The 12,470-nt window shown below is 53.7% G+C and overlaps 1 protein-coding gene across 1 annotated transcript in view; it reads right to left on the reverse strand.

The window, feature by feature from the left end:
• The window catches only part of CRTAC1 (cartilage acidic protein 1), a 134,143-nt gene that overhangs the window by 36,272 nt on the left and 85,401 nt on the right, over window positions 1-12,470 (reverse strand). Inside the window, exon 4 of the mRNA XM_082673356.1 lies at window positions 3,485-3,621. Coding sequence (XP_082529482.1) covers window positions 3,485-3,621 — 137 coding nt within the window. The remainder of the gene's footprint in view (window positions 1-3,484; window positions 3,622-12,470) is intronic.

The raw sequence follows: 12,470 nt of genomic DNA on the forward strand, positions 1-12,470 counted from the left end.
AGAGTGATGAATGTCGGGAAGCCACAAACAGTTCGTTCAATGCTGTCAGAATGTACAAAGCAAGGCGGGGCCTGTGGGGGGAGGACGCTGGAGAAGGTGGCCAACCTGTTCTGTAAAGACTTCTCGGCCCCTTCATTTTTGGTTCCCTGAGTCTCTAGCCTGCTATCTGGGAACCGATGCTTTACAAGTCTTTTTACTCAAAGTGGTCCCTGGACCAGCAGCATCCGTGTCACCTGGGAGCGTGTTAGAAATACAGACTCTCAGGCCCCAGCCCAGACCTGCTGAATCAGAACCTGCATTGCCACAAGATCCCCAGTGATCCCTACACAAAAATGAACTTTGAGTTGCACTGCGTTACAACATGGTTTTGTGATTAGGGGAGAACTTTGAAAGGTTCTTGCCCATCACAGGAGCTTGGTATATGTGTGTGGAATGGCTGGATGAAGAGAGAATGAATGGGGCCAAAGGGGAAAGTGCACCACCACTGTGACGCTTCCTGACCGTACCAGCTGTTAGCAATCTCATCGACAAATGGGCAATTAAGCCCAGATGAACTGAAATGCACTCTGCTAGAAATTAGGATATTTATAAAATTCATTTATACCTAGTTCCTTACTTCAGTGTATTGGGTTGACAGAAAAACATAGATGTGTTACAGTTATAGAAGACTGAAGAAATTCACATGTGAACTTGGCCCAGTAATTCTGGGAGGGGGAGCTGGTTCCAGGGGAAGGAAGGTGTTTCTGCAGCTTTGCGTCAAGGGCAGTGGGTCTCACCCTGTAGCCAACCTTAGAATCACCTGGGGGGCTTATGAAAACATGGATGCTGGGTCCTATCCCCAGAGTTTCTGATTCAGGAAGCCCCAAGAATCTGCATTTCTAACAAGTTCCCAGGTGAAGCTGGTGCTGCTGTTTCAGGAACCACACTTTGAGAACCACTGGTCTGGGGCTGTCAGTCTGGATCCTAGTCACAGCTCTGTCCCAACTGGCTCTGTGCCCTTGGGCAGGTCCCTCGCCCACTTTGGCCGTATCTCCTCACGTGTTAAGTGGGAATCATAACCCCCCTGCTTCCTGGCAGGGCTGCTGAGAAGATGAAGTGAGACAACGCATGTGAAAGGTCTTTGAAAAGATAAAAATGCTATATAAACATGAGGCAGAATCATTATCGATCAGGGAACGCTTCTTGTAAGAGATCGGCTTTGAGCTGGATCCAGAAAGGTGGATGAGTGATGAGGCACCTGAAGATGAAGGGCAGAGGTGTTCCGGGTTTGGGACAGAGAGCAGATGAGGGCTGCGAGGGGAGCGGGAGAGAACGGCACACCGAGGGGTTGAGGCTGTTACCTGGTGCGAAGCTGTCAAGCTTTAGCATAATTCAGAGTCACCTTTGGGCCCAGTTGAAACCAAGGCTGCGGGGCCCCGCCCCCAGGGGTTCTGACTGGTAGGTCTGGAGGGTGGAGTGGGGTAGGACCTGAGAATTAGCATTTCTAACAATGCTGATGCTGCTAGTCTGGAGCAGGTATGCTAACAGGCCCCAGGTAGGGGTTGTGGGGCTGAGGAAGGAGTAGGTCAAACGTTGTAATAGAACCTGGGGTTAGGAATGTGTGTCTGACACGGGTTTACCCGGAGGCAGGGCAGCAGGGAGGTGAAGGCATCTGATTATTTTCAGCCAGGCAGGGCTCAGTTCCTGCCTTTGCCTGCCGCTTACTGTGGTGACCAAGGTCAAGTAGCTTACTGCTAGAAGCCTTAGTTTCCCTACCTGTAAAATGGGGATAACGATAACATGTACCTCATAGGCTTACTTTGAGGATTCAATGAGATGGTACGTGGAAACCACTCAGCACAGAGCTTGGCACGTGGCCAGTTTAACAAGCGTTAGCTATTATTATATTATTATTGTCTTTGTTATGTTAATATTATATTCTTAACGTTATGGTTGCTCTTGTATTTTCCCATACCACACTGCATCCCTGTCTCTCAACTTCCACACCGGCACTGACCTCTCCACAGTTCTCAGGCCTCAGGGGTCGCCAAGGTGGTGGCTGGATGCAGCAAGTAGCCCCTCTCCTGGCGGCACACCAGCTGTGTGGGCGTTTCCTAGTTCCCTGAGGCTGGGCCTGAGCCGGGAGTGAGCAAGCCACTAAGTGCCCGCCTCCTGTGCTTCTCTTTTTGCACTTCACGTGGCGCCCCCCTCCTGTGGTTAAGTGCGTTGGTGTTCAGATGACCTTGTTAGGACACAGCGAGTCTCTGTGATTAACCTTCAGGCCCTCCCACCAGTGCTGAGAAGATTCCTGCCTTAGCCGAGCGTGGCAGCCCTGGTCCTGAAGGGGTGAGACAGGAAGCCAGGAGGAGACACGGGAAGAGGCCTGGCAGCAGCGCGGCCAGGCCTGGAGCCCCCCAGAACCCCCAGTCCCCGGGGCGGCTCGCTGAGCCGCCTCCCGGTTTCCTCCCACCAGGCAGGGCCAAGTGTGGCTTCACAGCCCGGCCTGGTGCTCTTCCCGGCACCAGCTTGATAAGCAATAAGTAGTTATACCTGGCACCTGCCTTCTCCCAAGGCCTGGAGGCCCCCGCTGTGAAGATCACGCTGAATGCCCAGTCCCCTCAGTGCCACATCAGTCCCCATCTCAGTCCCGAAAGAGTTGGCCCCCTTGTGCCTGTCCCCAGAACGGGGGCCAGAGATGCTCCCATGGAAGCTGGGCAGCAGCTGGGTCCCTGACTTAGTGAGGACTGTTTCGTAAAGCCAGGGAGGGGGCGGCAGGGAAGCAGGTGACAGGCGGGATAAATCACCTCCACTCCACGCTCTGGCTCTGGCTGGTTGGCCGGGACGCACGCCCGGGGTGGGGGGTGGACGCCCCACAGGGCAGATGGCTGCAGCTGCTCCTGCCCTCGCCTCTCGGCCTTTCTACCCCGCACTCCGAGTTGAGCACCTGTGTGCCGGGTGGACCAGCCGGGCGGGAAAGGATTGATGGAGCTATGGGTTAACTAAAGTACTTGTCATTCAGGCAACCCTCCACTCACCCACCCACGAGCCACTTTGCTTGTGCCTTCATTTGTTCCATAAATACTTATGGGGAGGAGGCCTGATGGTGCGATGCCTGCCACGTAGTAGGCACTTCATAAATAAGAGCTGAATAAACGAATGAATGAGCACAAGGGTCAAAGCTGAGAGATTCTGATTCATGTCCGAGCCACACCACCAATCTGTTTTGGGTCCTCAGACAGGTTCCTGCTCCAAGCTGGGGCTCAGTGCCCTCCTGTGTCCAGTGGACACAACGATGACAGCCCCTGGTTGCTGGAAAGGCCTCAGGGGGAGAAAGGATGTGAAAGTATGTTAGCACCTACTACGTGTAAGGCCCTGTGGGAGCGGCCTTGCTCTGCCCTCGGGAGCCAGGCTCTGTCCGGGGACGTCTGCCTGGGCCTCCCCTCCTGGCCGACACATCGCTGTGTGCCCCCCTTCTCCCCAGGCCCCCATGTACCCCTGGACTCACCCTCCTGTCCACGCAGGCCACAGAGCGCCCGGCAAAGAGGCTGGCCACGCCGCGGGCCACGTTGACCTCGTCACTCAGGATGTCTTCCCAGCGGTTATCGCGGAACTTGAACAACTTGTCCGTGTACGTGGCCACCCCTGGAGAGAGGAGGGAAGGGAGGGCTGGTGGCCGGTGCGGCACCTACCGCAGGGGTTGGGGCCACAGGTGAACGGGTCGCCTGCGGCGCGGTGAGCGCTTAGGCAGCTGCGACCCCTCTCCTGGGGACGCGCAGGGATTCTCAGTTGAGAGAAGAGACTCTGAGGCTTATGAAAATGGCCGGCCCAGCCCTCAGGAACTTGGGAGGCCGTGTGCCCACTCCTGGGCGCTGAGCTGGCCCTCAGCACGGGGTCTTGGGGCCTGGAGCTGGCCCGGGATCCCGCGGCCCGCCCTGCGCTCCTGCCGCATCACGAGCACGACGCTGGGATTGCCAGTGTTTCACGCCCAAGCTCAACCAAGGACGTCTCTTCCTCCAGGAGCTGCCGCCCACATTCTCTGCTGAACCACAGGACCTGACTTGGGTCTCAGAAGAAACGGTCCGGGCTGGCGGGTGGGTCTCTAAGTCCAAATCGAGGAAGGGGCTGGAAGTTGAGCTCTGACAGGTGTGTCACCAACACTCCAGGAAAACTGGCTGGCAGTGGGGTCGATGGGGTGAGGGTTTGTGGAGAGGCAATGGGCGCAGCCTGAGGGGAGCAGGTGACGCGGTGGTCAGGAACTCGGGGTTCAGAGTAAACGGGACTGAGTCTCAGGCTGGGTTCTACCGAGATCCTACTTCTGGGCTCTAGTTGTTGACTTCGGGCAAGTCTGAGCCTCAGTGTCCTTATCTGGAAATGGGGACAATAACAGCTGCATTCCAGCTTAATTCAAGGGGTAAACGAGATAATGCACCTGAAAGAGTTAGCACGGCGCCGCCCATCCCCCAAGGGGTTGGAGGTCGATTATTCCCGTTCATAGACAGGGGGACCCTGTGAGGTGCTTCCGGGACCTCAGCTCTGCACTGCAGGGGTGCGGTGAGAGTGAGTGTGGGGAGAGTGAGTGTGAGGATAAGTGTGTGAAAGTGAGTGTGTGGGAATGCACAGGAGTGAGTGGGTGGGTGAGAGTGAGAATGTGAGTAAAAATGAGTGTGTGAGATCGAGTGTAAGAATGAGTGTGAGAGTGAGTGGATGAGTGTGAGTGTGTGCGGTGAGGGCTGTGCACAGGAGGCTCCTCAGGTGGCTCTGCCTGGGAGAGGACCAAGGGTGTGCTCTCCGAGTGGCCTCACACAGGCACCTCCTAAGACCCCGGGGACACTCAGGGGCTGGCGTATCGTCTGCGGGGCCTGAAGCTGGCCTTCGGGATGCTCCCTGGACTCCAGGGAGCTGGCACGGGGGCAGAGCTGTGCCACTCTGCCTGGCCCTCCTGGCGGCGCAGAGGAGGAGGGGAAGGCCCTTTCCCAGCAGAGCGGAAGGCAGATCCAGGGGTCCTGCCGGCGTCTATGGGGTGGGGCTTGGGCTGAGGAGCCGCAGCTGGGGTCTGCACAGAGCTGCCTGGCTTGGGAGGGTGGCCCACGGGCGCCGCTGAGCAGCCTGATCTGGACAGAAGCGCAGGTGCCGGCTCAGAGGGCCTGAGCCTGTGTCCAGCTCTGACTCCTGTTTGCTCGGGGCCTTGGCCGGTTCCTTATCCTCTCCGCAGCCTCGGTTTCCTCATCTGAGAGTTGGGGGTGACGGCTGTGCCTCCTCCCTCCCAGCATCGCTGTGGGAACCGCAGGGGAAAACTCTGGGGCCCCGGGTCAGCACGCGGGGACTGTCCTCTGGCCGCTCTGTGCCACCCCGGCTCCCGGGCCCTCGTCGCAATCCCCGGGGACCAGATGTGTCTAGAGATTGAGATATTTTTCCTTTCACGTGTCAGAAAGGTAACACAGTGCATACACCGTTTATTACATAACAGCCCCATCAGGGACCGGGGCAGCACCCTGTAATTAAACACATTAATATTTCTGCAGTGAAATATACAAATAGTCACACTAGGTGGGATAAATATAGCCCATAAATAGCTCACGTCAGCTCAGGACAGGTTTTGCTATCAATTCACTTTCCCACGAACTTAAAAAAAGCACTTGAGGCTTTCAGAGCGTTCTGGATTTCAGGACTGCGGAAAAGGGACTGTGGACTGAGACTGCCATCCTCATGCCTGTTCCCGAGGCAGTGGCAGCCTTGTCATCGCCTTCTGATGCCTGGGGGCCTCCGAGGACGGCACTGCAGGCTTCCGGGTGCCCAGCTTTCACAACAGCGAGCAACCCTTGCCCTTCTCTGTCAAACCAGGGCCTCTTTAGACAGTACCTCCAGCTCGTCTAGTCCCACCTGAAATCCTGAGGTTAAACTCTACCAAAGCTTAGCCTAGGTGAGAAGGCAGCTGCGGGCAGCTGGGGCTCTGCAGAGCTCTGATGGGCACCTCTGCATTCAGCGGGAGAAATTTCTCAAGCCGCCGAGTTCCTGCCTCAGCTAGACAAGAGGAAAAAACGAGCCCAGGGTGACTCTATACCCCTCTCTTTGCCTCATCACCCCCAATTCCCCCTGCCCACATTTCCCAGCATTTCCTAAAGTGTGCTTTGTGGAACCCTGGTCTCTGCCAGCTGCCTGGAGAAAAGATTTCGTGAGCGTCTGCGTTCAGGAAAGACTGCACCTTCCATCCACCCTTGGAGATTCTCAGTGGACATCAGTCTATCGAAACTTTGAAAAGTCCTGCAATAAATCACAGGCTTAATTTGACGTGAGCCAGCCTTTCCCAAACACACTCGGCCATGGAACCCCTTTTTGCAGCTCACCTGTCAGCATCCGGCAGAACTAGCCTTGTTCTTAGCAAACTGCTGCGCGGGGGTGTTGACTTCGGGCCACGTTCTGGGCTTCGTGGCCAGAGGGGTTAGGGCGCCACGTACTGTTAGCCTCTTGCCCCCTTCCAGCCTCCTGACTTCTGAGCTGACCAGGGACGCCCAGAAGACTAAACTAAGGTAGAATGTGCAGCAGTGATGCACAGCCTTGTAGATCATAAACGGGAACGGCAAAATCAATGGCAGCCCTTCTGCAGGCAGAGGCCTGGAGGCCTGGGCGACAGGAGGGATGGGAGCCTGTGATTTAGGAAGAGCAAACGCTCTGGCAGCTGCAACCTGGGTAATTAGGTGTGTCAGGAAGACAGATAAACAGTGAGCTGTGTGGGTCGATGGCACTGGCAATAAACACCCAGCATTGGCCCCTGGCCCCTGTCAGCGTGTAATCTCACCTTCTGGCTCCTTGTAGCTGCACTCTGCCCCGGGGCCCCTCACTGAGTCGGGGGCAGCAGCTCGGGAAGAAGAGAGGCTGTTAGTTGTAGGAGAGAGGGGCTCTCCCGAGTCCCTGGGGGTGACTCCTACAGCCCGGAGGCCTGGGAGAAACAGGGCATTCAAGGGCAGGGTAGGGGGCTCTGGAGGTCACGGCCCCTCTGAGAGGCACATCTGAGGACTTCCATTCCCACCCAGACTTTGGCCTGTTGGCATTAAGGGAGCATTGAAGGTCTCAGAGCTCAGTGGAACCAGCAGTTGTCGCCAGGTGGCCAGTTGAGAAGGCCAAGTGGAGGAGGCTCAGGGGCCCACCACTCCCTGCTGGGTGCTGGGGGAGGCCTCATGGAAGTAGGAGTCTCAGTCCCTCACTCAGGGCACTAATAGTTCATTTGATGACAGGAGGGATAGGCAGAGGCGATGCCATGGGACTGCGGTAAAACTAATACTACTTCACATACGGAGCTTTCTACGTGCCAGGCGCTTCACACACATTCACTCACTAACCCTCGCCACAAGCCCACAAGGTAGGTACTATTTTCAGGACCAATTTACAGATGAAGGACCTGAGGCACAAGAGGCAAGGGGACTTGCCTATGATCCCCCAACTAGCAGAGCCCCGCAGAGACAACAGGACAGTACACCACGGAGATGCTGTGAAATCAGGCCACAGTGATCAGGGAGGGCTTCGTGACAGAGGAGGCACCTGAACCAAAGCATCAGAGTAACAACAGCACGGCTCCAGCGTGCAGAGCACTTAGGATAACCAGGCTCTGCGTGAAGCACTTCTTCTTGTTTTTTTACAATCATCATCTTGCCTAAACCCCTCAGGCACCTTGAAAAGTGGTGTAGCCCCATTTCACAGATGGAGAAATTGAGGGGCAGAGAGTTTCAGTTGCCCAAGAGCCAGTGGGTGGTGGAGACAGAGTCAAACCCAGGTCTTTCTGACTCCAAAGCCTGTGCTTCTGAGCACTCACTCCACTGCCCGTTAGGCAGAGAGGAGGGGCGGTGCTAAGGCCAGGTGGGGAAGCATCGGCAAAGGCACAGAGGGGACACTGAGTTTGCCTAGAGGGGAGGGTTTGTGCAGGTGCAGGAGGAACAGCATGGCAGGCCAGGAGATAGCCACTAATCCAGCACTGAGGGTGAAGGAGCCATGGGTGGTTTCTGATCTGGGGAAGACAGTGTTTCCTGAAGATTCACCTGGCAGTGGAGTGAGGTGTGGGCTAACAGTGGGGAAAATGAAGTGGGGAGGCTGCTTCTGGAGTAGCTCAGGCACGATCCCGGGTGATGCTACAGGGAAAGTGGGGAAGAAGCTCTGGGTGCAGGAGGCTGGAGAAGGAGGGGCGGGAGGGCGTGGCTCGGTCTGGCGGATCAGAGCCAGTCCACAGTGCGGGGTTAGTGATGGAAGCAGGGACACTGGGCCAGCCGAGGGTGGAAGCAGGAGCTTGGCCTTTGAGGGGATCATAAGGTCGCCGAGAAGGCATGCCCAAGGGCTCGCTGGCCATGAGGGATGGCAGGTTGCAGAGCAGTGAGGCTGGAGCTGGGGCGGAAGGGAAAGACCAGTCTTTCTTCCTTCTCAATCTTTCTTCTTCCACCCCAGGGAGAAGAGAGAAATCCGATGAACCTCTGCCGAGTGCATCACCCACATTAGCTCAGTTGGTCCTCTCCACAGTCGCATCAGGAAGACAGATTCTTTGTTTTACAGAGAGAAATTGGGCTCAGAGGATTGAACCGTTTACCTAATGCACAGCTGTTGTTAAGTGGCAATGCCGAGCCTCCAACTAGGGTCTGACTGCAAAGCCCCTCACCACATATTAAAGAGCTGGGCAGATTATGGAGAACAGTATGGAGATTGCTTACAAAACTAAAAATAGAGCTACCATATGACCTAGCAATCCCACTCCTGGGCATATATCCAGACAAAACCATAATTCGAAAGGATGCATGCACTCTGATGTTCACTGCAGCTCTAGTTACAAAAGCCAGGACATGGAAGCAACCTAGTCCATAGACAGAGGAATGGATAAAGAAGATGTAGTACATATACACAATGGAATATTACTCAGCCATAAAAAGGAATGAAATAATGCCATTTGCAGAGACATGGATGGACCTAGAGATTGTCATACAGAGTGAAGTAAGTCAGAAAGAGACAAATATCATATAATATCGCTTATATGTGGAATCTGGAAAAATGGCACAGATGAACTTATTTGCAAAGCAGAAATAGAGACACAGATGTAGAGAACAAACTTATGGTTACCAAAGGGGGAAGGGGGTGTGTGGGATGAACTGGGAGATTGGGATTGACATATATACACTACTATGTATAAAATAGATAACTAATGAGAACACACTATATAGCAGAGGGAACTCTACTCAATGCTCTGTGGTGACCTAAATGGGAAGACAGTCTAAAAAAGAGGGGATATATGTATATGTATAACTGATTCACTTTGCTGCACAGCAGACACTAAAAATAAGTAAATAAATAGCTGGGCGGGGGCTGGTGGAGGGCAGTCCTGGCTCCCGAGGAACCGCATTTTTTGTTAGGACCGAGGAAATGGATTTCAGGGCTCCATGCTCTTTTTTTTTTTTTTTCGCGGTACGCGGGCCTCTCACTGTTGTGGCCTCTCCCGTTGCGGAGCACAGGCTCCGGACGCGCAGGCTCAGCGGCCATGGCTCACGGGCCCAGCCGCTCCGCGGCATGTGGGATCTTCCCAGACCGGGGCACGAACCCGCGTCCCCTGCATCGGCAGGCGGACTCTCAACCACTGCGCCACCAGGGAAGCCCTCCATGCTGTTTATGATGCTGCTTTGACAGCCTCATCCCATCCTTGCTTCTTCTGGGGCCACGTGGGAATGAGGCACAGTTGGGATGGGAGCGGGGAGCCTGAGCAGTTCATGCGCTCGTCTCCCCAAATGGGATGCTGGGGGAGCCGAAAATCTGGGCCTTGTGTCCAAGGGAAACGTGGCTGGAGATCAGGGACCCTAGGATCCATTTTAGGGCTTAGAGGATCCTAGGAAAAGAGGGTGGAGCCTCAGGGTTAGTGCATGTCAGGCTTTACCAGGCACAGGAAGTCCTGGCCATCCTGGTAAAATGCAGATTCTGGTCTAGTCAGTCTGGGGTGGGGCCTGAGATTCTGCAAATTTATGAGCTTCCAGCTGTTGCCAGTGCTGGGCTGCGAAAGCTGCTTTGAGAAGCGAGGTGTAGAGCATCTGGGTGCAGCAGGACTGGGCCTGAGTGAAGAGCTGTGGACAGTGGGTGTTCTCTCAAGGCAGACTCATTTGCTGTGGGGGGCAGAAGAGCCTGGAAGTGCAAGGCGCCCCCGATTTCCGTTCTTCTCTCTGGCACAGTGACTGAAGCCTCCTCTCTGAGAGGTTACAAAAGCCCTGCTGAAGGCCCAAGTATAATATGGAGCTCAGAAGCCATCCGAGAAAAGAGTCATAAATCCAAGTTCATAAAAGGAAAAATGTTCTGCACTGCAAAACCCACCATGAGCGAAGACAAAAGAAAAATGACAAACAAGAGGAAACTATATGCAACTTGTATGACAGACAGAGGGCTGGTTTCCCTAATTTATAAAGAGGTGTTACAAATCAGCACGAAGAAGGCTGATAATCAATAGAAAAAAGAGACTCAAATATAAAGAAATATGTTCAGCCTCGCTCATTTTAAGAAAAATTAAAACTACACTTAGATCCCAATTTTTTTCCTATTAGATTAGCAAATATTTTAAAAAATGATGACATGTATTGGTGACACTATTGGGGTGGGAAAGGCTCACTGGTGTCGGGGCTGATAGGGGTGTAATTAGGACTGTCCCTTCGAAGGACGTGCCATGCCTATCAAAACTACCCCTGTATATTCCTTCGATGCAGCAATTCCATTGCTATGAACTTACCTTACAGATACACCTGGAATTGTGGAGAATGGCATGTTGTACAAGCGTATTCATTCGGAGGAACTGTTTGCAAGCAATCTAACTATTCGTCAACAGAGGCCAATTCAACAAATGGCAAATCTAGACAACGGAGTACTATACAGCCATAAAAAGAATGAGAAAGCTCTCTGTGTGCTGCTGTGGAATACTGTCCAAAGCTGATTGTTAAACAAAAAAGTAAGGGGCAGTACTGTGAACAGAGCGTGCTACTATTTGTGTAGAAAGGGAGGGAGGTATATGTAGATTGAAGATGGCGGAGGGTCAGTGACCATCCTGCTGAACTGAATGAGTTAATAAATAAGGTAGGGTGTGGGGCCCACAGTCCACAGTGACCCATTCAGCACCACACTCCTACTACCCCAGGCCAGGTCACGCGGGCAGGAGAGCTCAGGGCCACGCCAAGCAGCAGCTGGAGTAGCCAGCACAGGAACTCTGAGGGATGGGCTCTGGGCAGGAGCTGCAGCAGGTCCTGGGCTCCTGGATGTGGAGGGGGTGTTGGAGCGGGCCTCTTGTCCGTCTGTCCTGCACACACCCCTACCTGGTTTTTTACAGAGTAGTGTTGCCTGAAACACATTGGCTAGTACTCTTCCAGGTCAGTTAAGCTGTACGCTGCTTTCCTGCTCCAGGCCTCTTGGGATTGTGGTCGGTCTTCCTCTGTTCCCTCCCTCTTACTACTTTCCAGTTCTTAACCCTTGAGCTGTGCCTACCTGATACCCTCATCTGTGTGGTGTCTTATTTACATGATGGTCCTTTTCTCTTTCTGCTCCAAGAGTCTCTCTCTTCAGGCGGCCAGGAGGGAGGCCTGTGGCCCCTCCATCCAGGACGTTTCTAAAGTCTCTGCCTTTCTTCAAGCCACAGAATTATGACAGCCGTAGCTTAGACAGCATGGATTAGGTCCTAGACACCATAATAAGTACTTTTCATTCATTATCTCAGCTGTTCATTCAAATATATATATTAAATGTTTATGGGCTTCCCTGGTGGTGCAGTGGTTAAGACTCCGCCTGCCAATGCAGGGGACATGGGTTCAAGCCCTGGTCGGGGAAGATCCCACATGTCGCGTAGCAACTAAGCCTGTGAGCCACAACTACTGAGCCCGCGAGCCACAACTACTGAGCCCGCGTGCCACAACTACTGAAGCCCGCGTGCCTAGAGCCTATGCTCCGCAATAAGAGAAGCCACCGCAATGAGAAGCCCACGCACCGCAACGAAGCCCCCGCTCGCTGCAACTAGAGAAAGCCCGCGCGCAGCAACGAAGACCCAACACAGCCAAAATAAATAAATAAATAAAAATTTAAAAAAATGTTTACTAAGTGACATAAGTATTTCTTTGGTCCTAGAGATACAACAGAAAACAAGACAAAGTTTCTGTCCCCATGGTGTTTAGCAGAAGAGTAGAAGAGATGAACAACAAACAAATATATAACATATTTTCAGACAGCAGTAAGTGCTCTGAAGAGAAATAAAGCAAGTTAAGGGCGTAGGGAGTGATAGGGTACAGTCTTAAGGCTTTCAGGGAAGACCTCATCTGAGAAAGGGCCTGAATGAAGGGAAGGAGTGAGCCTTGAGAACAACGGTGGGAAAAGCATTTTAGGCGGAGGGAACAGCAAGTCAAAGGCCTCGGGTAGGAAAGCGGCGAGCAAGAGGAAGAGTGGAGGAAACGGAGCCAGAAGGGCGACTGGCTCACAGCCGGAGGGGTGTGGTGGGTGACGGTAAA

Source organism: Grampus griseus (assembly GCF_964374135.1).
Source record: "Grampus griseus genome assembly, chromosome: 16".
Classification (NCBI taxonomy): domain Eukaryota; kingdom Metazoa; phylum Chordata; class Mammalia; order Artiodactyla; family Delphinidae; genus Grampus; species Grampus griseus.